At 36.4% G+C, this 22,354-nt stretch overlaps 1 protein-coding gene across 1 annotated transcript in view; it reads left to right on the forward strand.

The window, feature by feature from the left end:
- Positions 1-2,569: 2,569 nt before the first annotated feature.
- The window catches only part of SMC6 (structural maintenance of chromosomes 6), a 30,398-nt gene continuing 10,613 nt past the window's right edge, over positions 2,570-22,354 (forward strand). Inside the window, exons 1-19 of the mRNA XM_065730681.1 lie at positions 2,570-2,722; positions 6,354-6,471; positions 7,278-7,383; positions 8,452-8,588; positions 8,780-8,841; positions 9,592-9,672; positions 10,145-10,246; positions 10,394-10,513; positions 10,606-10,704; positions 11,955-12,101; positions 12,494-12,582; positions 13,061-13,225; positions 14,240-14,418; positions 15,491-15,692; positions 15,836-15,950; positions 17,496-17,656; positions 18,716-18,851; positions 19,754-19,834; positions 20,723-20,893. Of these exons, the coding sequence (XP_065586753.1) occupies positions 2,579-2,722; positions 6,354-6,471; positions 7,278-7,383; positions 8,452-8,588; positions 8,780-8,841; positions 9,592-9,672; positions 10,145-10,246; positions 10,394-10,513; positions 10,606-10,704; positions 11,955-12,101; positions 12,494-12,582; positions 13,061-13,225; positions 14,240-14,418; positions 15,491-15,692; positions 15,836-15,950; positions 17,496-17,656; positions 18,716-18,851; positions 19,754-19,834; positions 20,723-20,893 (2,415 nt within the window). The 5' untranslated portion in view covers positions 2,570-2,578. The remainder of the gene's footprint in view (positions 2,723-6,353; positions 6,472-7,277; positions 7,384-8,451; positions 8,589-8,779; positions 8,842-9,591; positions 9,673-10,144; positions 10,247-10,393; positions 10,514-10,605; positions 10,705-11,954; positions 12,102-12,493; positions 12,583-13,060; positions 13,226-14,239; positions 14,419-15,490; positions 15,693-15,835; positions 15,951-17,495; positions 17,657-18,715; positions 18,852-19,753; positions 19,835-20,722; positions 20,894-22,354) is intronic.

Consider the following 22,354-nt stretch of genomic DNA (forward strand, 5'->3'; position numbering starts at 1 on the left):
CTGGGTGTGTTAAGCCTTGAGAGAAGAGCACTCAGAGGGTATCTGATCCACTTCTATAAATATCTAGGCAGGAGGCCAAGGGATGAGGCTGGACCCTTCTCAGCAGTGTGTGGCGATAGGATGAGGAGAAATGACCACAGACTGAAACATAGGAAGTTCTACACAAATGTTCATGGGAATATCTTCACAGTGCAGTGACAGAGCACTGGCACAGGCTGCACAGAGAGGTGGTGGAGTCTCCTTCTCTGGAGACGTTCAAGACCCGCCTGGACACCTACCTGTTCAACCTGGGCTAGGGAGCTGCTTTGGCAGGGGCTTGGACTCGATGATCTCTAGAGTTCCTTCCCAATTCCTACAATTCTGTGATTCTGTGCTAGAAAGCCAGTGTAGTGGCTTCAGTATGTCTGCTCTAGACAAGGCCAGCTGGGACCAGCAAGGTAGAAAGCAGAGGGAAGAGTTTTGGACCTGTATTGCAATGGGAATGGGAAATCCTTTGCCCTTGGTTCCATTGCAGTATCTGTGAGCAGCAATGCATACTGTCTCTGGTGGATGCATCCTGTCTTCCTATGCTGTACTGTTAGCGATGTAAATACTTTTCTACTGTAAAGTGTGAGAATGCTTATTCAGTATTGTGATGCTCTTTCATGCTCTTATTACATGCATAACAATTATTTGTAATAACTTGTAGTAATCGGTGATTTTTTTCTAACTGTATCTGTCTTGCCCTAGCTGTGGATTTTGTTAGTAACCATGCTCATACATTCTATGCTACTACATTTCATGCTCTTTACTAAATCATTTCTATCATATTGTCTTTCAGAATGACATTCTGGCTCTCACTTATATTATTGATGTTCCTGACTTTGTCATCAGAAGTTTCCATTCACAGTCCTACTTCACATTACAATATAGCCATAAATTTAGACTTTGGATTTAAAATATGATGTATGATGTCTAGTCCTTTAAGCAGACTTCTGTTAACATTTGTCAGTATTATTCATTGTTGAATTCCCATTAGCCTACTGTATGTCTTAAAATTCTTGTACTAATCTTCATTTTTTTCCAGTTGAAAATGGAATTCATATCTGTGATCTTTAATACTAATTACAGCATTTAAGACGTGTACATCTTTCCTTCTTTGTAGTGTGAGATTTCAATGGATCAACAGATTGAAGAAAGACCTATCTTCACAATAGAGTGATGGATAAATTCCAAGAATTTACAAGTAATTCTTTACTGATCTGAGAAGTACACGGTTCTATAGAAGACTGAAAATAACAGAAAAAGGTATGTAACTGTACAAAGTATATTTGCTGCTTGCTTTATAGGTATGTTGTTAGACTCTATAACATAAATTGGAAATGGCAGATGCTCTGTAAATATCTAAGAGATATATTAAGAACCAGAACTGAATCTGTAATCCCTGCTGTAGTTGTAAGAATGTCAGCTGGAAAGCTTATTGCATTTCTGTCTTTTATTTTGAAATTTCTCCATTGCACTTAATAGAAAGAATTGTATACTATTTTTTTATCAGTTATATGTACTAAGACAATGAGGAAGTTATTAAGCACTGTTTATAAAAATCAAGGAATATTCACAGGAGAAATTGAAGTCTTTGTAATGGTGTCATGAATTTTGCTGTCTGTGGTGTTTGTTGTAATAAATGCTATTGCTTGTGATGCTTGATAGTATGAGCCTTTTGACCTGTTGAAATCAGGCTAATTTTCGACAGAACATTAAGCTGGCTCAGGAACAACAGAATTTTAGGGTTTGGAAGGGAGCTCTAGAGATCATCAAGTCCAGCCCCCACCACCCCCCTCTGAAGGAGATTCCCTAGAGTAGGTTACACAAGAAAGTGTGACCATACCCTGACCTGTTACAGAAAAGATTCAATTTTGACTAGTCTTCATACTTTATTGTTTTGGTTAGATGTGACTTGAGTGGACCTTGTTACTTTTGCAAGGTTCATTTCTTAGCAGCCACATTAGTGCAGTGGGTTATTTATCCATTTGTAGAGGAGGTATTTGTATGTGCATACATGTGTAGGAATGTTCTCATAGAATTATAGTCCTTCATTAGTAAAATAACAGCATTTTGCTTTCCCTGATCATGTAATGTGATCTAACAAAAGCAGGCATGCTGTCTGCAGAAACAGCAAGGGATCAGCATCATAAATCTAAATTTTCCTTTCTTTTACTTTTTGCTATCTCAGATATTCATTTCCTAGCCATTTCTTAATTGCATATGTAATGTTTTACTTTTCACTGTGCACATCACTTTATTCAAACCTGCATTGATCATCTTAATGTAGTGTAATGTAATCATCTTAATGTAATGTAGCAGTAGTGTACTTCTGTAACTTTGAGCTCAGTTACTAAACAAAAGCAATTGTAATAGATATCCTGAAGTGTAATGTAACAAAGAAAATAGAATTCAGACTGATCTCTGTTGATAATCAAGAAACTCAGCTTGAGTAGAAAAATGAAGTTGTTTCAGTCTGTGTTATTGTCTGTTGATGTGTTCTCACTTAACAGATTATGTTTCAATCTTCTGTTACTTTCATGTTTTCTTAGTACTCATGGGTAAGAGAAAGGAAGAAAGTATTTCAAAGCCTCGATCCCACAAAAGACAAAGACAAGAACACACAGATGAACATAGTGATGAGTCCAGTGACGAAGAAAACGCACTCTTTTCAGCTGATAGTAATTTCTCTTTAACATCGGTAAGTTGTTCTAAAAAATGTGAAAAAACAATTGATATTTTAAAAAATATCTTTGGCTTTGGTTTGTTTTGAAGTGAGTCTTTAAATATAAGTTTCAATTGAACCAATACAAAAAAACAAAACAAGTAGAGGTAATTATGACTTCTCGTCGGGTTTGCTCTTTTATCAGATCATGTGTTTTTGACAGTTGATCATAAAGTAATGTGTAGGTCACTCTAAAAGTAGTGCCTCCTATTTCATAGAATCATAAAATTGTTTGAGTTGGAAGGAGCAATTAAAGACCATCTAATTAAATTCCTGTGCAATTAACAGGGGACATCTACAGCTCAGTCAGGGTGCTTAGAGCCCTGTCCAACCTGACCTTGAATGTCTCCAAGGACAGAGCTTCAGTGATCTCTTTGGGCAACCTGTTCCATGCCTTATTACCCTTATTATAAAAATCTTCCTTATATCCAGTCTAAATCTCCCCTCTTAGTTCAAAACCATTTCCCCGTGTCCTGTCACAAAAAACCTTGCTAAAAAGCCTGTCTTCTTTCTTATAGCCATCTTTTAGATATTGAAAGGCTGCTATCAGGTCTCCCCAGAGCCTTCTCTTCTCCAGGCTGAACAGTCCCCTCTCCTTCAGCCTGTCCTTGTGGGGATGGTGTTCCATCTCTTGGATCATTTTTGCAGCTCTCCTCAGGATGCACTCAATACATATCTCCTGTACAGAGGACTCCACATCTGGATGCAGCACTCTGTGTCAGGTTTCACCAGTGCAGAGTAGATGGGCAGGATCACCTCCCTCAAGCTGCTGGCCACACTTCTTTTAAATGCAGCCCAGGATATGGGCTTCATCATATTCTTCAGCTTCCTCAGCTGTAAGGGCACACTGGTGTCCAGCTTTTTGGCAGGGCTGTACTCCATGCTTGTACTATAGCAGGGGTTGCCATGACCCAGCTGCAATATCTTGCACTTGGATTTATTTAGTATAAGATTCTCCTAATCCCTCTGCTCAAGCCTGTCTCGGTCTCTCTGGGTGGCATCCTGTCCCTTGGGCATATTGACCACACCCCACAGCTTGGTGTCATCCACTAACTGCTGAAGGTGCACTTGATCCCACTGTCAATGTCATTGATGAAGATGTTAAAGGGCATGGGTCCCAGTACTGACCCCTGTGAGATGCCTCTTATCACTGATCTCCATCTGGATGTTGAGCCACTGACCACCATTCTCTGGTATGATTTCACAACCAATTCTGTGTCCACTGAACAGTCCACCCATCAAATCTTTATCTTTCCAATTTGGAGAGAAGGATGTTATGGGGGACAATGTCAAAGGTCTTCTTATAGTCTAGATAGATGACATCTGTGGCTCTTCCCTTGCCCACTGACATAGTTATATCATCATAAAAGGTGACAGGGTTGGTCAGGCAGGACTTGCCTTCATTGAAGCATTGCTGATTGTCTCATATCACCTTCGTCTCTTCCGTGTGCCTTGGCATAACTTCTAGTAGGATCTGCTCCATGATCTTCCCTGGCACTGAGATGAGGCTTACAGGTTGGTAATTCCCTGGGTCATTCTTTCTACCCTTCTTAAAACTGAGTGTGACATTGTCTTTTTCCAGTCACAAGGGACTTCACCTGACTGCCAAGACTTTTCAGATATCACTGAGAGTGATGTGGTGACTACTTCTGTCAATTCCCTCAGGCCTTAGGATGCATCTCATTGGGACCCACAGACTTATGGATGTTCAGGTTCTTCAGGTGATAATAAACCTGATGTTTGCTTAATGTGGGAAGAGCAATACTCCCCCAGTTCCCGCTTTCCAAATGATCTGCATGAGTGCTGTGTGCAGAGCAGTTGCTAGTGAAGACTGACAGGGAAAAGTTACTAAATACCTGAGCCTTCTTGTCTGTTGTTACTTGCCTGCCTGTGTTGCTCAGCAGGGGTGGGTACACCCTCCTGGACCTTACTTTTCTGGTTGATGTATCTGCAAGAAGCCTTTCTTATCCTTCTTTGTACTCCTTGCCATGTCCAGTTCCAGTTGGGCCTTGGCCTTCCTGACCCCTTTCCTACACAGCCTAGCAGCATCTCTGTACCCCTCCCAGGTTAGCTGTCCCTTCTTCCACTGCCTATGCATGTTCTTCTTGCTGTCCAGTTTGACCAGCAGGTCCAAGCTCAGCCATGCTGGTCTCTTGCTTTCCTTTCCTGACTTCCTGATTTATTCCATGGAAACTACAATAGATAAGAAGAACACAGTAACACAGTTTGATAGAACACATTCTTGGCTGTTAAATGTTATTTTTCAACATCATCAGCATCATTAGTTATTCATTTTCACCAGTGATGAGCAAGAGCCTGTGTGCCACCCTTGTAAAAATCTGCACCGGTGAAGTTGACCCAGTGCTGAAACACACCACCCACTGCCTCACTGTGCTCACATCCTCTGTTTGGTCTCTATTAATGTTCAGCAAGTGTCTACATGTCAATGACTGCCATTGTTTTTGCATGGAGAAATTCAATGCCACGCTTTTGCTTCATCTGCATTTCCACATCAGGTGCCAGTTTGTCAGACTGCCCTTCACCTGCATGGCAACAAAATGTAATGGGATATTGGTGGGAAGGTTCAACCTCTGCAGCCATACCACCACCATCTGCCTCTGACTGATTGTGGACCAACATAATAAAATAGGAGGCATTACTTTTGGAGCAGCCCTCATAGTATTCTGGTTCAATGGAATGAATACAACTGAAATTGACCAATATGTAACGCACAAAGATTTTGCTTTATAGAAGTATGGTGTATTTGGTGTAAGTTGTAGGAAAGACAGAAAGTATATTTAGAAAAGCGTGATTTACTGAAACACTGTATGCTTTGATTTCATAGCTGACACTTGCAAATGCTAACAAATGTTTGAAATGAAATGAAACTTGAAGACATGAATACTCTTTTCTCTCCTTCTGTAATAGTTGAATTTTAACTTTGATGGTAATCTGTTAAAAATATTAATCGAACATGAAAATACAGCTTTGAATATTATACAATACTGATGTTGAGCTATAGCCCACAGGGATGTAACTCATCCTTCATTTCCATCAGCAGTGCCCACTGTTCTGTGTCACTGTTTTGTTCATTTCTCCTGAATTTTTGTGTTGCTTAGAAAACATTTTTCGGAAGCACTGGTAATAAAATGAAAATGTATTGTCAGAACAATAATTTACGGAATGTTCATTGGAGTGTCCCTTTTGCTTCTAGTTTCATTTCTCCCTTCCTAATTTAACTCCTGTTTCCCTCTTTCAAACTCACAAAGGCTTTTCTGCAGTGCTGTTTCAATAACAAAAAGTCGTTCTACAGTACTCCTTATTAACTGCTGTAACAATTGTGTGGAATGTATGATCTTAATCTTTTGTGTCATATAAAATATAAGTTAGGAGAGGACTGATCAATTTTGCTAACTGTTCTGATCTTGATTTACATAATAACTGTTCTATAACAAGCAGTTTTCAATGTATCATGAGTGACTGCTGATTTCCTTGTGGTTTGTTACCATTCATGCTTTTTATCATAGTCATTTCAATTCTCGTTATACTTAAAGTATGTGAAATGTGTTTCGTTAAAATAAAAATAATATAATATCTGATTATTTAGAGTGTAGGGGAAGCTGGGATAATTGAAAGTATCCAGCTGAAGAACTTTATGTGCCATTCCATGTTGGGGCCTTTTCAGTTTGGATCAAATCTCAATTTTATTATTGGAAACAATGGAAGTAAGTATTAATTGCATCACTGTTATACCAACAAACACTTTTGTTTAGACTTGAAAAAGTATAACTTATATTTGAAAAAGAATTGCTAGTACATCTGTGAACCTTTTAGGACTGTAGATGGATTCAGTTTTATACTTGAGAATCAGTCTATCCCTGTAGTCCAACGCTAGTGGAAACAGTTTTATATTCAGATGTTTATGAAAGATAATGTAAGTAAAACTTTTCTTAGCTCCATTATACATACATTTATATTTAAGTTTCACATATGCATATATTCATTTCTTTAAATACATAGCAGCTGTCCAAGTATATGTCAAGTAGAAACCATTGTAGAAGGCTGTGATATTTAAGCAAGTTGATTTATTTTGGAGTGAGAATTTTGAAAATTAAACATGAATATTGAAAGTGAACTTAAAATAGTTAGCTGGGTGATAATATGTGTTTGGTTTCTTTTCACTTAAAAATGTTTTCTGTATGCTTTTAAGGAATGGAGTTTTCTTCCCTCCTGAAATAGGAATATCTCATTCAACACAGATTGATGAGAAGTAGCAGAAGTTTGGCTCAGCATTTTTTTCTGGGGGAGAAAGTCAGAAACACCTTATTTATATATGTTCTTTCCTAGAGTTGTGGCTATTTTGTATATCTGACAAGTTTAAATCCAACTGCTTGAATATATAAGCAGTCAAACAGCAACCTCTAATCTGTATGAACTGAATACGAAATCACAGTAACTTTTTTTTTTTACTGTTTGCTTGTTTTTTGTTTGCTTTTAAGAAAAAAAAACAACTTCAGTGCTTCTGTTACAGGTGGAAAAAGTTCTGTTTTAACTGCACTGATTGTGGGACTTGGTGGAAAAGCCACTGCTACTAATAGAGGTTCCTCATTAAAAATGTTTGTAAAAAGTGGAGAGACGTAAGTAAAACTTCCATAGTTTGAAGGGGGAATATAGTATGTTGTTTACAGACTGATTTGGGTTAGCTGATCATTATTCTGCTAACTTAATTTTCTCTGTTCTCTACTAGGGTGAACAGATAAGAATAAAAATCACAATGCTATAAGGGTCATATTAAAAATAAAAATTAACCAGTAGCATACTGTTAGCTAATGCATAGCAAAGTGTGCTGCTTAGGCTTAGTTCTTGTAATATTAGATGTACTTCAATATCCTACAGACAGATTGATGAATTCATTTAAAAAAATCATAGGAAATGAATTATTACTGTTCTGTGAGTGTGAGATTAATTCTTTCTGTCTTTCTAGTGACATGAGTGTATATGCAGTGCAAAGACCTTGACAGACAGGGGAATTATTTAATGTGAAGGAAGTGAATTGGTGTCTGCTGCAAGAGTGGGGATAATATGTTTAGGGGAACCAAAAAACAAATGAGATTTAAAAGCTTGTATTTACATAAAGCTGTGACTTGAAGCCCCAGACTTTTCCTTTCAGAGATATTTGGACTAAAATTGTTTTAGTATCTGCCTTGTGTAATAAGTTTTCAATGTTCCCGCTAGAAACAGAACATCTGAATTCAGAATTGAAACCATATCCATTCTTTTTCAAAAAGAAAAACAAACAACCATTAAGAAGTGAACTATAGGTTACTTTGTTTAGGGATGGCTATAGAAGACAAGCAGTTTGTAGCTAGTCTGGAGACAGGAGAATCTCCAAGAAGGAACTTGGTAATACAGCCTGAAGATGAAAGTACTCAGGTATAAAGGAAAGGTGGGAGAATCTGCTCATTCGCTTTTGGTTCATGCCTTATGTGAAGGTGCAAACAGGACAGGGTGTGATGATCTTTCTGTCCCAAGTGTTTTTGAGGCTGTTTTGGTTCTGACAGCATCAGTGAATTTTGTTCCAATTTACACTGGGAATGACTTTTAGTTATGATCTGATATGACAATTTTTGTGGAAAATTAGAAAGTTCTGATTTTTTTTTTGTTTAATTTGTAACTCATTCCAACTATCTGTGTTCTTTCTTCAGTTCTGCAGATATCACAGTAACGCTGCAGAACCAAGGCAGAGATGCATTTAAACCAGAGCTTTATGGTGACTCTGTAATTGTGAATACACACATTAATGTGGAAGGGAGCAGAACTTACAGACTGAAAAGCAAATCTGGTTGGTGATTGTTGTGCTCTCAATCTTTAAAGCTCTTTCAGTGTTTTAATTACTTTAAATGCCTTGATGTTAATGAAAGATTTTTATAGAATGTCAACTGTTTTGCATTTGTGTTGGCATGTTAGACTTCAGTATGCTGGCATGTCAGCAGCAATTATTTCTCTCTCAAACACTCTTCCTCTCCCCATTAGGGACTATGGTTTCTTCAAAGAAGGAGGAACTCGTAGGAATGCTGGATCACTTTAACATACAGGTAATAATTAGAGTTTAAATTTTGTGTAATTTAAGATATTAGCTTGTGATGCTTTACTTTGCTAAATGAGGGTTCTCCTTTTCCATGTTTTTTATGATCACTTGCAATGGCAAGAGAGCAGTAGAATTTAACAGAACTTGTACAGTGCTGAATAAAACCTGATCCCATGCAGGTCAGTGTTCACTGTCATCTGCAAGCTTCAAGTATCCTGTCAATGAAAGATTTAGCATTTGTAGACTTTCATATGTGGAGCTTTGTTATTTTTTTTTTTTAACCATCTGCTGACTCTTTCACTGTTAGCTGTTACAGAAATGTGTTGTTTTTTTTTTTTAATTTGCTTAAGTGATTAATGAGTAATCCATTATTTTATACTTGATGTACACTATTCAAAATACTCCACCTGTCAGATAATAGAAACTTCTGTTACTCTGTATTGATTTTATTGTGGAAACTTCTTGAAGAATATATTGGGCAATTCCTTGAACTGAATGCAGTACTTTGGGTAGTTGATTACAGAGGAATGAAACAGCATTGTTGCACAAGATTCCCAATTTGGGACTTGTTAAGTAAATAAAATTCTCCAGAAGTCACTGATTCTTATGAATACAGTTCCTTCGATGCCTTTTTTTTGTCATGCAAATTTGTACTTGAAGTGTCTGCATACGGTTTCCATCCCTGCTTTCAGGGAGGTGAGATTTTAAGTCTGTTGTTCCCTAAAATATAAATATAGTAACATATCCAATATTACAGGTAGAAAATCCTGTGTCTGTTTTAACCCAAGAGATGAGTAAGCTCTTCTTACAGTCCAAAAATGAGGGTGACAAGTATAAGGTAAGAAAAATCACTGAACGCTTTGATTAAATATTAAAAGGTCACTTTCAGAATTAGTCAGTTGGTTTCAAGTAATTCTTTAAAAAATGCAGCTCAGTGAAACAAGCAAATAAAATATTTCAAGCCAATGTACTGACTTCAAATTTTGAGACACATCATATAAGGGGTGGGGAAAAAAATCAAAACGGTTTCAGAAATCTGAAGTTTAACTGTCTAATTGGAGCAATCATCCACTTTGCAAAAACAGTGTTTTGAATTTTTTTTCTTTGATATCACTGATAAATTCATAATGTTTGTTTTTGTACACTGCTGAGTTAGTTCTTTAGACAATAGTACCCCACAGTATTTTAATAAAGGTGTTATGTAACACGCATAGCAGTTGCACTGAGTGATTTTTCTGTGTTAATTATTTAAATTTCACTTAGGTATGCTGCTGAATCTGATGTCTGCATCCTTTTAAATTCCTTTCTAGTTTTTTATGAAGGCAACTCAGCTGGAGCAAATGAAGGAAGATTATTCATATATCATGAAAACCAAAGAAAATACACGTCTTCAGATAGAGCAAGGAGTAGAGGTATATCAATGTTGCAAAAATTGTTAGTACAGTTTTGAGCTCCAAAATAACTAGTCGTTAAAATGTGAAGCTCCAAAACACATCTTTCCAACGTCTCATTTTGCACTGTAACTTTATGTACTCACAGTTGAACTTGTTTTTTTAAAGCATCTAAAAGAGCTTAAGCGACTTTACTGTGAAGAAAAGGAGCGCTATGAAAGCATCGAGTGTGTGAATGAAATGCAGAAACGTCTTGAAGAGCTGAAACATAAAATGGCATGGGCAGTGGTAAATTTCTTGCTAAGATGCTTCCTCAAATGAAACTTACTTTAAATTATTTCTGAATTGCTGCAGACGTTCTGATGTATGCTAATATTTAGGTGGCTGAGATGGAGAGAGAAATACAGCCGGTCAGAGAAGGCATCAAAGCTGAAGAAGGAAATACAGAGAAATTTGATCAAAAGTTGGAAGAATGTCAGGTATGTAAAAGGTTTAAACCATGTTAATTTGTAGTTTAGTTTTCTTGTCTCAGCAATAGAAATAGGATTTAAAATGGATGCTTCTGTAGCTTTAAGCTACTGAAGCTGTCCATCTTGCCTTTTTACAAGATGCTGCAACCTTACAAATACCAGTGGTGACCGTTAGCACACTTATTTGGTCATCTAAAACTTAACAGTAACACTTCTATTCCATATTTTGTTGCTCAAAAATACTAAGATACTTGATGTTTTGCTGCTCGTTAGGGGTATATGTGTGTGTATTGCTTTCATTCAGATAGCTCTCAATAAGATAAAGGTTGTTATGTTGACTAGGAATTTAGGATGGCTTATATTGCATGTAGCAGCGAATGGCAGTTTAAACCCTTTCAATGAGAGTCCTTTCTTACTCAGAGCCTATTTCGTAGCAGTATCACATATAACCACAGAATTGTAGTGGTTGGAAGGGACCACTTGTAATAATCTATTCCAACCCCCTGCCAAAGCAGCTCCCTAGCCCAAGTTGCTCAGGTAGGCATCCAGGTGGGTCTTGAACGTCTCCAGAGAAGGAGACTCCACCACCTCTCTGGCAACCAGTAGAGTATCTTTCTGAGTTCTGTCATGCAAGTTTCCTTGGATTTCAGTGCAAAGATCAGTGTCGTGATTCAAAAAGACTTTTGGAATTAAACAATAGATTTGGATAGTACTTCAATCTTCTTGACATAAGAAGAAAGAATAATAAAAGATGGACATTCAGAGTTACATATGAAACATGTAATTTGAAGAAAATTTATACAACATTATTTTAAACTTTTTAGCCTCTTAAAACTACTCCAAATTTTCTGAATGGCACCCATTTTTTACTGAAAATTTTAATATGCAAAAAATTAAAAGTATATGTTTTTATAATTCAAGTGTTTTTACTTCATGGCCAAACACATCTGTGCAGTACTCAGGAAGCACTGTGTGGATACTGGTCTCAGCTCTTTCTGTGTCAATGTACTCAGCCTTATTGTAGTAAGAGTCTGATGTTTGAGTAAACCATGAGTAAAAAAGAAGGTTTGGTGGTTCATTGGTTTCCAGAGTGTGCTGCTGTGTTTATTTTCTTCTTTGCATATCTGTGGTGTCAATTACTTGCGAGACATGTCAGCACATGGATTCTTTTCAGTGATATTTCTTCTATAGCATGAAGAGATTTTGAAGAAAATGTTGTTTCATTTCTACACGCGTATCATTCTCTTGTTGCCCTAAAGATCAAAATAAATGAAGCAGAAGAAAAGTATAAAGCAATACAAGAGAAGTTAATAACAGTAAATGGTGAAGCAGAAGCCCTGCATACTCAGTGCATATCTTCAAAAGCTGAGGTTCAGACAAGAAGAAAAGCAGTCAATGAAGCTGAGGTATGTAAAAGAACAGATAAAAAACCTTAATTCTGTCCATGCTCTACCCAGATGTACTTCTCTGTCTGTCTTTAGGCTTTATGACTGTCATACAGATCAATGTAGTTCAAAGTAGGTGTAATTTCTGGCTCAACTGGCAGGCAGCTTCTGTTCACATAGAGTTTACATCTTTACACAGGTGTTAAGAAATGGACAGCTTAAGTCAGCGTATGTAAGATCTGGATGTGTGAAAAGAAGGAATAACACAGTTAACTTGAAATTTTATCTAATGTGCTGATAATTGTTTGTTGTGCAGATGCAGTTCAGTGTTTACTTCCTCAACACTGTAATTCTATGTTGGAATTACTCTTGCTTCTGTTAAGCTGATCTGATCTGTCCAATTTCCTTCACAGGTGCTTTATAATCGCATCAAAACTGAGCTGAAACGTCTGGCAAAAGATGATGAGCAGCTACATACCCGAATTGAGGAAATGAAGACACGGTGAGTGTGTGTACTGTGGTGTTGTTTTGTTAATGTATAGTTACATTCAGAGTGAGCTCTTCTGAGGAACAAGGAAATGTACAGTAAGAGAAAACATACATTTAAACTTTCACAGGCTCCAGTTAAATATTTAAACATCTCTATTTTTTATACCAAGGTTTTCATACAGGCAACTGGGTAGGAAAAAAAAGGCTTTTCTTTTTCCTGATTACAGTATACATTTTCTAACTTGCACAGTGTTGCAAAATAATTATTCCTTAAACTGAATGTAATAGGAATGCAACTGGGGGTGAGTTATGTATGATTACAACTGAAAAATGAAATAAATCACTGGTATCTGTTTTGTAGGTCTTGTAAATGGTTGAATCTTAAATACATTTTTGATGCATAGATCTTATGTGTGTTACATGTAATAAAAGTTTGTATTAGGAATTATCATGCAATTTTAAAAAAACTGAAGTATGATGATTTCTTGTAGTGCTTATCAGGCTTCAGAGCCTGAAAGGCTGGAAAAACAAAGGAAAATCACACAATTAAAGGAGAAGTTAAAGGCGTTTCATGATGAAGAAATAATTATTGGCCAACAGATGGATCAGTTTCAGCAGGCTATATATAAGCATAAAGAAGAGCATGCTAAACTTAAGTAAGTTACACTTCTTGAACATAACTTTTCTCTTCATCCTGTAAGAGATCTCTTCTTAAGTACCTGCAATTCCTTGTGCTTCTGTTTCTGTATTTGCTTCCCCCACCTGCTTCATTCCTCAGTTATCACAGGACTTGCTAAACTCTTCTTTGGCACAGTATGACTGAAGCTAGAAAATTTTGTAGTGTTAACATAACTGTACAGGATAAGTATTGTACCTAAGTGCAGATCTGTAGAGACTTTGCACCACTTGCTGTAGATGTTTGTTTACCCATGACTGAATTAGAAAATGTGTCCCTAGGTTTTGATTTGGATACCTGAACTTGTACAGTAGTACCGAAGGGGTTTATGGTGATGTTGGTATTTGTTGTTTTAAGACATTTGGAATTGTTGCATATTACAGCTGAAGAATTATTTCAAATATCTTTTACCACTTTTCAAGGCAGTTCTGTTGTGGTCTGTTTAAGACCTTTACAGAAGGTGGTGAAATATGAAAATAGAAGTTGATATTGATCTTTTTTTTTTGTCACTATGTCAGTATTGCACATGGTTTACATAGTAATGCATGCTGTAAATTTACTATTTGTTAGATATCTTTATTTGTATTAAGAGAATCATGTTAGAATACTGTCCTACTGTTATGGATTTTTCTTCAGTTGGGTTTTACACCAAGTGAAATTGTACTGCTTGATATTTTTGGAACCATTTCTGTTCATCTCCTTTGATGGCATTTGTACCTTCATTTGTGGCTTCTCTTTCTACCTTTCACAGTGATTAAGCAGAAAAATCATGTAAAGCTGTTGCAAAGTAGCTTTTTCTTGTGTGGGGTTCTTTTTGATTTTTGTTTCTTGTTTTTTTTAAGGCTCTAAAAATAGTTGCAAGTGTGTAGCTCACTGTACATTGAAGTATTAAGATCCTATTATATTAGTACTTGGAAAATAAGACTGTATCTATTTTTGTGAAATTAAGGCCTCATAGGCAGTTCCTACTGGAAAAAAAAATCTTTTCTCTTAGGAGAGAAGACTCTGATATGAGACAAGACTTGGAAGCTAAACAGAAACACCTGAGAGAGCTGAGAGACAGTAAAACAAACGCCTTTAAGAGATTTGGACAACATATGCCATCATTGCTTGAAGAAGTTGAAAGAGCCTATAGGCAAGGGCACTTTAAACACAAACCTGTTGGGCCTATAGGTAAGGGTGACAGCTTTTCAGCTTTTTCATGATAATTTTTGGGCTGTTTCTTTAAGGTCTTTTTTGAAGAGCTGATAATGTCAACAGTGAACTTTAGTTGTTCATGAGGCTTCAGATGTATCTTTAGTCTGGGAAACACAGAGGCTGCCACTGTATGCTAGAAGACCACACCACAAGTAAGATTTCAGTGCAGAATGCTGAGCTTTGTTCTGTGTTGCAAGTCTCCTTTGCATGTTACATAGAGCTCTGTAGGGTATTCCTTGAGCACAATGACAAGCTTTATGTCTTACATCATACTACTGTGCTCTAGTTGATTGTACCTTGGTGAAAGCAGTGTCCTACTGTTGGAAAGATTTTTGCTTAAAATTTATGGTGGCTGCCTTGTGGGGTTGCCACACTTGAGATGTTTTGTGTGCAGCAGAGTAGAAAAAAAACTCCCTTGGAAAGTCGGATTTCGCTTGTGCTTGTCAGAGATGTTCAAAGCTACATCAGTCTGTAAGTGGCAGTAAGGGATTCAGCATATTCTAGAGGTAAATATAAATACAGTGCTTAATTAACTGGAATACTAGGTGCTTGCTGCAGTAAGGATGTGTGAACACAATACTGTCAACAGGTGATAAAATGAAAATCCTCACATCAGTTTAATATGCAGCAGTCATTCGTCTGCCTTCAGCCTTAAAGCATGACATTGTTAATAAGTTAATTGTTAATAAGATCTTTGCCTTGACTTGCTCTTGCTGTGCTGCCATAATGAGTTAATAGTGATCTTTTAGAACTTCTAGGGGAAAAATAAACCCAGTACACTTATCTGTGTAGGCTTCTCTAGGAAGAGAAATTGCCTGTGTTCTCAGGGATAGCCGGTCTGTTGCAGAACTTTTTCTTCTTTAGTTAACTTTTATTTTTTTATTTTGTGTGTTTTCTATTTTAAGAGAGATTTATTTCAGACTCTTAAAAAAGAGAAAAAAGAAAACAAAAACCTGAAGTTGTCCAAATACACTACTTAAAATATTTACATATAACATAAATATTATGTTATGGGCCAAAGCTGAAGCTGTCTTTTATGTTTGTTTAGGTGCTTTCATTCATCCAAAAGATCCTGAACTGTCTCTGGCTATTGAAGCGTGTTTAAAGACCTTAGTTCAGGCATTTTGCTGTGATAATCATAGTGATGAAAGAGTTCTTCAGCAGCTGATGGCAAAATATTATCCACGTGCAGCTAGACCTTTAATAATTGTAAATAAATTTCAAGATAAGGTTTATGATATTAGACACAGGTAAGTAATGATTTGAACTTACATATATATAGCCTATATATATATATAGCTACAGCACTTCAAATTATTGAGATGAAAGGAACTATAACACAAAGAATCTTGTGTAAGTTTTATGCATGGATGTTCTTTCTTCTTTTCTTTAGTGGAGTTCATCATCCAGAGTTCCCGTCAGTTCTCACAGCGTTGGAAATAGATGGTGCAGCAGTTGCTAATTGTTTGATCGATGTGAGGAGTATAGAAAAAGTCCTGCTAATTAAAGTAAGGCTCTCCACTCCCTACAGGCCTTTAAAGCAAGGCATTATCTCTTTGTATAGTATATACATCACCTTCTCTGTTTTTTATGTATCACAAACACTGAAATAGAGAATTTTTCCATCCCTGAAAGCTTGAGGGATTGGAGCTAGTTGAATTTTAAGGTCCCTTCCAACTCTGCCATTCTGAGATTCTATGAAGCATAACTTCCAGACACCCGGAGAGGAGGTGAGGTCTCTTGTGGCTCACTGGACCCTAACTGCAGCAATTATCAGTGTTTTAATGCATTACAGAGATGTGCATTTCCTCTGGAAGGCTTCCCATAAGGCCCTCATGACAGTGATATGCTGTCGGTATCCCACTTTGAACACCATTAGACAGAGTAAACTGACAGTGGCCATCCTGGCCCTAAATATGGGCCTTATTTAACGATCAGTAAGATTAAAACTTTTATTTTTGTTATTTCCTCACTCTCTTGCTTTACTGTCTCACCACATCACTGTGTTCATAGGTCTTGACTTCCCTCTGTAGTAGGGAGATCACTGCAGGTTGGGCAGAAAATCGTGCTGATTTCTGCTGTGCAACTGCTTGGGGTGCTATTGGCCAACATCCCTGGGTATTCCGTGGCATTTTTCTCTACAGAGCTCTCTGTCTCTTTCCAGGATTGTCCTAGGTGATTCTGAGAATATGCATCACCTTTCTGGGTCTCTAATTTGTCCATTTTTCCAGTCTAAAATGCGTGCCTGTGGTCAGCCTCCTAGTTGCTGTCTCTTTTCTAACTTGGAGTCAGCAGCTCTCAGTTTTCTGTAGTCCATGTGTTTCAGAAACTTGTTGTTCACCCCTTCCACTTAAGCCTGCTGCTTGTTAGGTTCGTGCTTGAGAATTCAAACGCTCCTTTTTGGATATTCACCCACCTGCATCTATGTGAAATTATTTTCCATCTGATTGCATTCACAGCCTTATTACTTTTAAGGCCTACCTGAACAACTTCAACTGAATCTGGAAAAACTTGAGAAATTGTTATGTAAAGGAGGTGATACTTCAGAATGGAAGAGGATAAATATTAATTTCCTCAGACAAAGACACTTGTGACCTCTTAATCTGACTCAGGCAATTGTTTTTACTAGCAGATTTCCCAATCTTTAATTTGATTTTATTTGATGTACTTAGGAGATCTCTTTGAAAGATTATTTCCTCTGTGTGTGTTCCACTTCTGATAATTAAATATACTTAGTGTGTAGTAACCTTTGGTTCGTGACTTTTCCCATGGCAAATCACAAAGGACTGATCAGACTACATAATTTACAATTTAGAAACTGGCAGCTAAACTAAGGGGATTGTTTTTGAGAATGTGAATGTCTTACTCAATGGAGAAAAGGAGATTCCAGATGTTACAGACCTTTTCAAATCATTCTTCAATTTCTGTGTTTCTTATTTTTTCATTAGGAACGTAAATGATTTCTGAGTAAGAACTACTAGATCTGTTTTAAATTGATTTCTATAATTATGGTAAATTTTCTCTAGGTATGATAAGGCAATTTTGTTTTTCAGAGTAGCTGTAAAGCTCGTGAAGTAATGCAGTCTAACAATCCTCCAAAAAATTGTAGAGAAGCTTTCACTGCTGAAGGTGATCAAGTATTTAACAGACGATATTATTCTTCCGATTACCTCAGACCCAAGTATCTAAGCAAAGATGTTGAAGCAGAAATAAGGTTAGCAACTTGCAATGTTGTTTTTGTTTAAAAAAAAAAATGTATTTACTGATACGAGTAATGGAATTGTGTGTTTGTTTGGATATATTTGTCAGAGACACCCACCCTTCACTATTCTCCTTTCTTTCCCACTCTGAGGTTTACGTATCCTTTTTGAGAATTGAGAGTTCAGGAAAACTTCTCTTTTGATACCTTTACTATAAAATAGTAGTTTATCTTTGAAATTTCATTGGGTTTTTAAAATCTTGAACTCTCACCAAGCAAACTGGGGACACTGAAATACCAAATTTAACCCAAAGCAGTGAGACATTTATCAGGAATGGTATGTGAAATGTATTAAACACTGATACTCTGATTCTGGAACTAGACATAATTAGCTCAGTCCATTTCATGTGTCTGTAACAAAAGTTGATTAAACACTTAAACACAAAGGTTGTAGGTGTTGTTTGTTAATTAAAACTGTTTAATTAGTAAAATTTTGATATCTTTTTCTAGGGATCAAGGGCTTAGTTCTTAGATCAGAGTTTAGTTATCTATAAATAATAAAATAAATAATGATAAAATAATAAGTAAAAATTATAGGTTTTATTTTGCATTTCAGGTAGGTTTACCACATGCTGAAAGAACTCGTTATAGAAGTCTGAACTTTTTTGTAGGAAGAAAAGTATGAGAATGTATGGAACATTTTTTCATACTATCTTCTCTCTGATTGGAAGTCGGTTTCTCCTAGTCAGAGCATTTGTTTTCTCTCAAGATGCATTAATGTTCTTATTAGTAATACTGCTGTTTGTTTCTGGTATTTGGCCTGTTTGTCAAAGTTGCTAACAAAGGTTACCAGTGGTTCAGTTTACATGAATGCTTTTAGGTGGGACTTGACAGTCATTATCTGGTGGTTATCAACTGTGAGCTCTACTGTAGAGGTTTGGTATTTCTTTATAGATCAGTGAAACCATCCAACAATAATAAACCTAAGATATTTTTTCTGCTTTTGCAGGCTTTTCTTTGTCACTCATTTATCTGTGTTTGTTTATCAATATCATGTTATTATTATTTTTTAAGTCTCTTGGAAAATGAAATTGCAAGCAGGAGAACACAGTTGACAGCATCTCAGCAACGTTTGTCTTCCCTTGAAAATGAAATTAAGCTGAATGAAAGTCATCTTCATCATCATCGGCAGCACCAAAAAGAACTACAGGTAAAAATCGGACCCCTTTTTAGATGCTGATGAGTTTCACTTTGGCTTCAATAGTATATTTGGAGCAGATGATAATTTTCAATTACCCTTGTTTTTGCATAAAAGCAGAAAAGATTTTATATGCTAGCATCTATAGTATACCTTCCTCATTTAGGACAGAATGATGGAAGTTCTGCCAATACTGCTGTTGTTCTTTGTGGTATTTTTGTTTCGTTTTGTTTTTTCCTTGTTGTGCTAAATATCAGAAATGAAATCTCTACTGCTATTTTGGGACACAAGTTGGAAATTGTTGCAGCATTTAATAGAGGTTTCTTTTTGCTACGTTCTCCCCTTCTGTATTTCTGTTGAGCTTTGCCTTTTCATTCCCAGAATACTGCTTCTCTTCATGCTTTTTCTTTTTTATTCTTGATCCCTTTTAGTATGTTGAATATTCCACACTTTTAAGTTTTGCTTAATTTGTATTATTTACTAAACCATTCTACAACCATTAGTTCTTATTTTCTGCAAGACTTCCAATGTTAGTGAAAGATAGATAGATATTTATGGTGACTAATGATGTTACTGTTAGGAAATATGAGATTATATATACCATACAAGATTATATTGAGTTAATTACAGATAACAACCAGCATACGAATGACACAAGAATTCCTATTAATGGATGTAAAATATTTTTAATTCAAATTTCATGTTGAATGGAAATGTGGTTATAATTTAATGCACATATTACTTTCACATTAAGTTCTGCCTTACAGAAATGGATTGCATAGGTAAGCAGGAAGAATTATTTCTGTCATAGCCACCAATAAAGCTAAAAGTCCAACTATATTACTTTCTATGTTTATTTCAATGAATAAACATGATCTCTTTTTTTAGGTAAGATTAGTATTTTTTTTTCCTAGATAAAAATACGAGGAGCAAATGCAGAAATAACAGATCTTGAGAATATCAATGAAATCCAATATATGGACATCCGTGTCCTGGTAAGAAAAGATTATCTAATTTTATCTAATAAAAATGTGGAATAATGTCCTTGAATGTTGACAGTGATGACAGAAAATTAGAAACAAGCAGGATGGATAAATAGGGAAAATTTTATACTTTACAGAAAGTCAACTGTTATGTCAGTGGTATTATTTTACATCTGATGGGTGTTTGTTTTGTCTTTTTTATTTTTCCCTACTTCTGCCCTTCTCCAAATGAGTGGTGCACTGTGGCTGCATGGACAGCAAGTTGGTGACATACAGAGATTCTGTGAATTTTCATAGGTCATTCTAAGTTACACAATGCCATAAAACTTGAACTGAGGGGAAGCAGTGAATGTAGGTTTCGAGGTCAGAAGTGGCATCATCAGAGCATAGGACACTTGGGACCATAATTTGTCACCCTGTTGCCTCTCTGCCCTGTGTCCATAGTTTTGTTGTCAGTTCACCATGGAGTTTTAAGTTTTGAAGTGCAAACACCAACGTAAGGAAGGATCATAGCATTATGGTTCGTTCAGAGTGCTTGTCCTTATATTCTTAAAATGTATGCTTTCTTGGACATTTGTTGGTGGTTTTTTTTTCCTGCATTTCCTAATCACTACTGCGTATTATTAGCTGTTACTTCAGTTGGTATTTGTCTTCCATTCTTACCTTGCTTTCACAGTTGTCTGATTCTGAAGAAATATCTTTGTATAACGCAGCATTCCATTTAAATCTTTTCCCTAAGTTTTTGAATATTTATCTTTTTAAAAAGGAAGTATATATTAGTAATGGTATAACTGTCTAGGGAACAGTGTCAGTTCAGTTACTCTTCCCATATTCCTATAAAAAAAATAAGGTATTGTGCAAATGTATGTCTTCCTTTTGCTCTTCAATGTATTTTGACAGGAAGATGTGGCTGAAGAAAATAAAAAAAAGATGGAATCCGTAAAACAAGAAATGCAGGAAGAGAGCAGAAAACTTGAAGAACTGAACAAGGTTCTTCAGGCAGCTGAAAAAAGATTTGAAGAAATTAAAGAGAAAATTAATCAAGTAGAAGATAACACTAGTCCAATTAAGGTAGCAACAACTCCGTACTAACAAAAGAGCATGGTACTTCCTGGTACATTTAAGGCCTACTTAAGAAAATAGAGCATCTGTTGTTTTGACTTGTTTCTAGCTAAGAAAATTCATAACTAGTCTGTTTTCAAGATAGTATTTGGTGTTCTATATGAAATGGTTGTTTTTCTATGAAGCTACACAGCCACAGAAGGTACCATTACATGGTTCTGATAATTAGAGATTAGAAATTATACTTGGAAATTGCAGATAATCAATACAAGGTAAATAGTAAATTTAAATGCAAGATTTGGTGTTGCCAAGTGGAAACTTGGCAGTCACATAGAGCATGAATTTATAGTTTAAAATAGAAATAACAGAGTTGAGCATATAAAAAGTATTCTAAAGATGTGAAAGTAGGGAATGAGAAAAAGCTCGATACTGTCACAGTAGAAATCTCTTATGTGCCTCACAAAAACTGTGTATTGATGTGTAGTCAGTCTGAATTAGGAAACCAAGGGTAAACAAGAAGAGGAATGAAACAGGTAAGGAACATAACTGATATTAGCTATAATGTAGCTATTACAGAAATTCTTAAATGATCAGCATAAATCCAGCTGTAGCTTTAAAATATGATTACAGAAAGTTAAGAGCATCCATTATTGTTGATGATGGTGGGTTTGTTTTCATTTGTTGCAGTTTTCTTGATTCTTATTTTTAAGATAAACCATGTACTAACTAACAGAGATGAGGAATGAAATTGCCTTTTAATTTATGTTGTCATTCTTGATAACTACCAAATGTCACTGAAAAGACATGAAGTCAATTCCACTGCATCAACACGTGATATGGAAGTTTTCACAATCTAGATTATGTAAGTTGCTCCAAAAGCAATGCTTCCTATTTATTTTCATGGTAACTAAAACAGATTAAAAAGGAGCACAGTAACACTATTTGACAGAGAAAATTCTCAGCTATAAAACACTGTTTTTCACATAGCCACCACCATTAGCTATGCATTTCTGCCAGTGTTGAACAGGACCCTGCATGCCACTCTTTTTAAAATCTGTGTCTGTCTGGTATGTGGCTTGTCTTTGTCACATTTACCACTGCTGAAACACACCACCCTCTGCCTCGCTGTGCTCGCCTCCACTGTTTGTCTCCAGTACTCAGCAAGCATCAATGATTGCCAATGGGTGCCACTTTTTCCACATGAAGGAGTTCAGTGACATGTCTTTGTTGCATATACACTTCCTTATCAGATGCCATTTTGTCAGACTGCCCCCTGCTGCCAGCTGTCACGCTGCAACAATGGAATATTAGTGGGAAGGTTCAGCATCTGCTGCCACCCCATCAACATAATAAAATAGGAGGCATTACTTTCGTAGCAGCTGTCATACACTGGTTAGATTGGGACACTGAACTTTCACACAGCCAGGTAATCAAGTACATCAGAAGTTCTGACTAGAGTGGAACACACGC

Source organism: Cyrtonyx montezumae, unplaced genomic scaffold (genome assembly GCF_038088225.1).
Source record: "Cyrtonyx montezumae isolate F1298 unplaced genomic scaffold, pur_monq_1.0 scaffold_13, whole genome shotgun sequence".
NCBI lineage: Eukaryota > Metazoa > Chordata > Aves > Galliformes > Odontophoridae > Cyrtonyx > Cyrtonyx montezumae.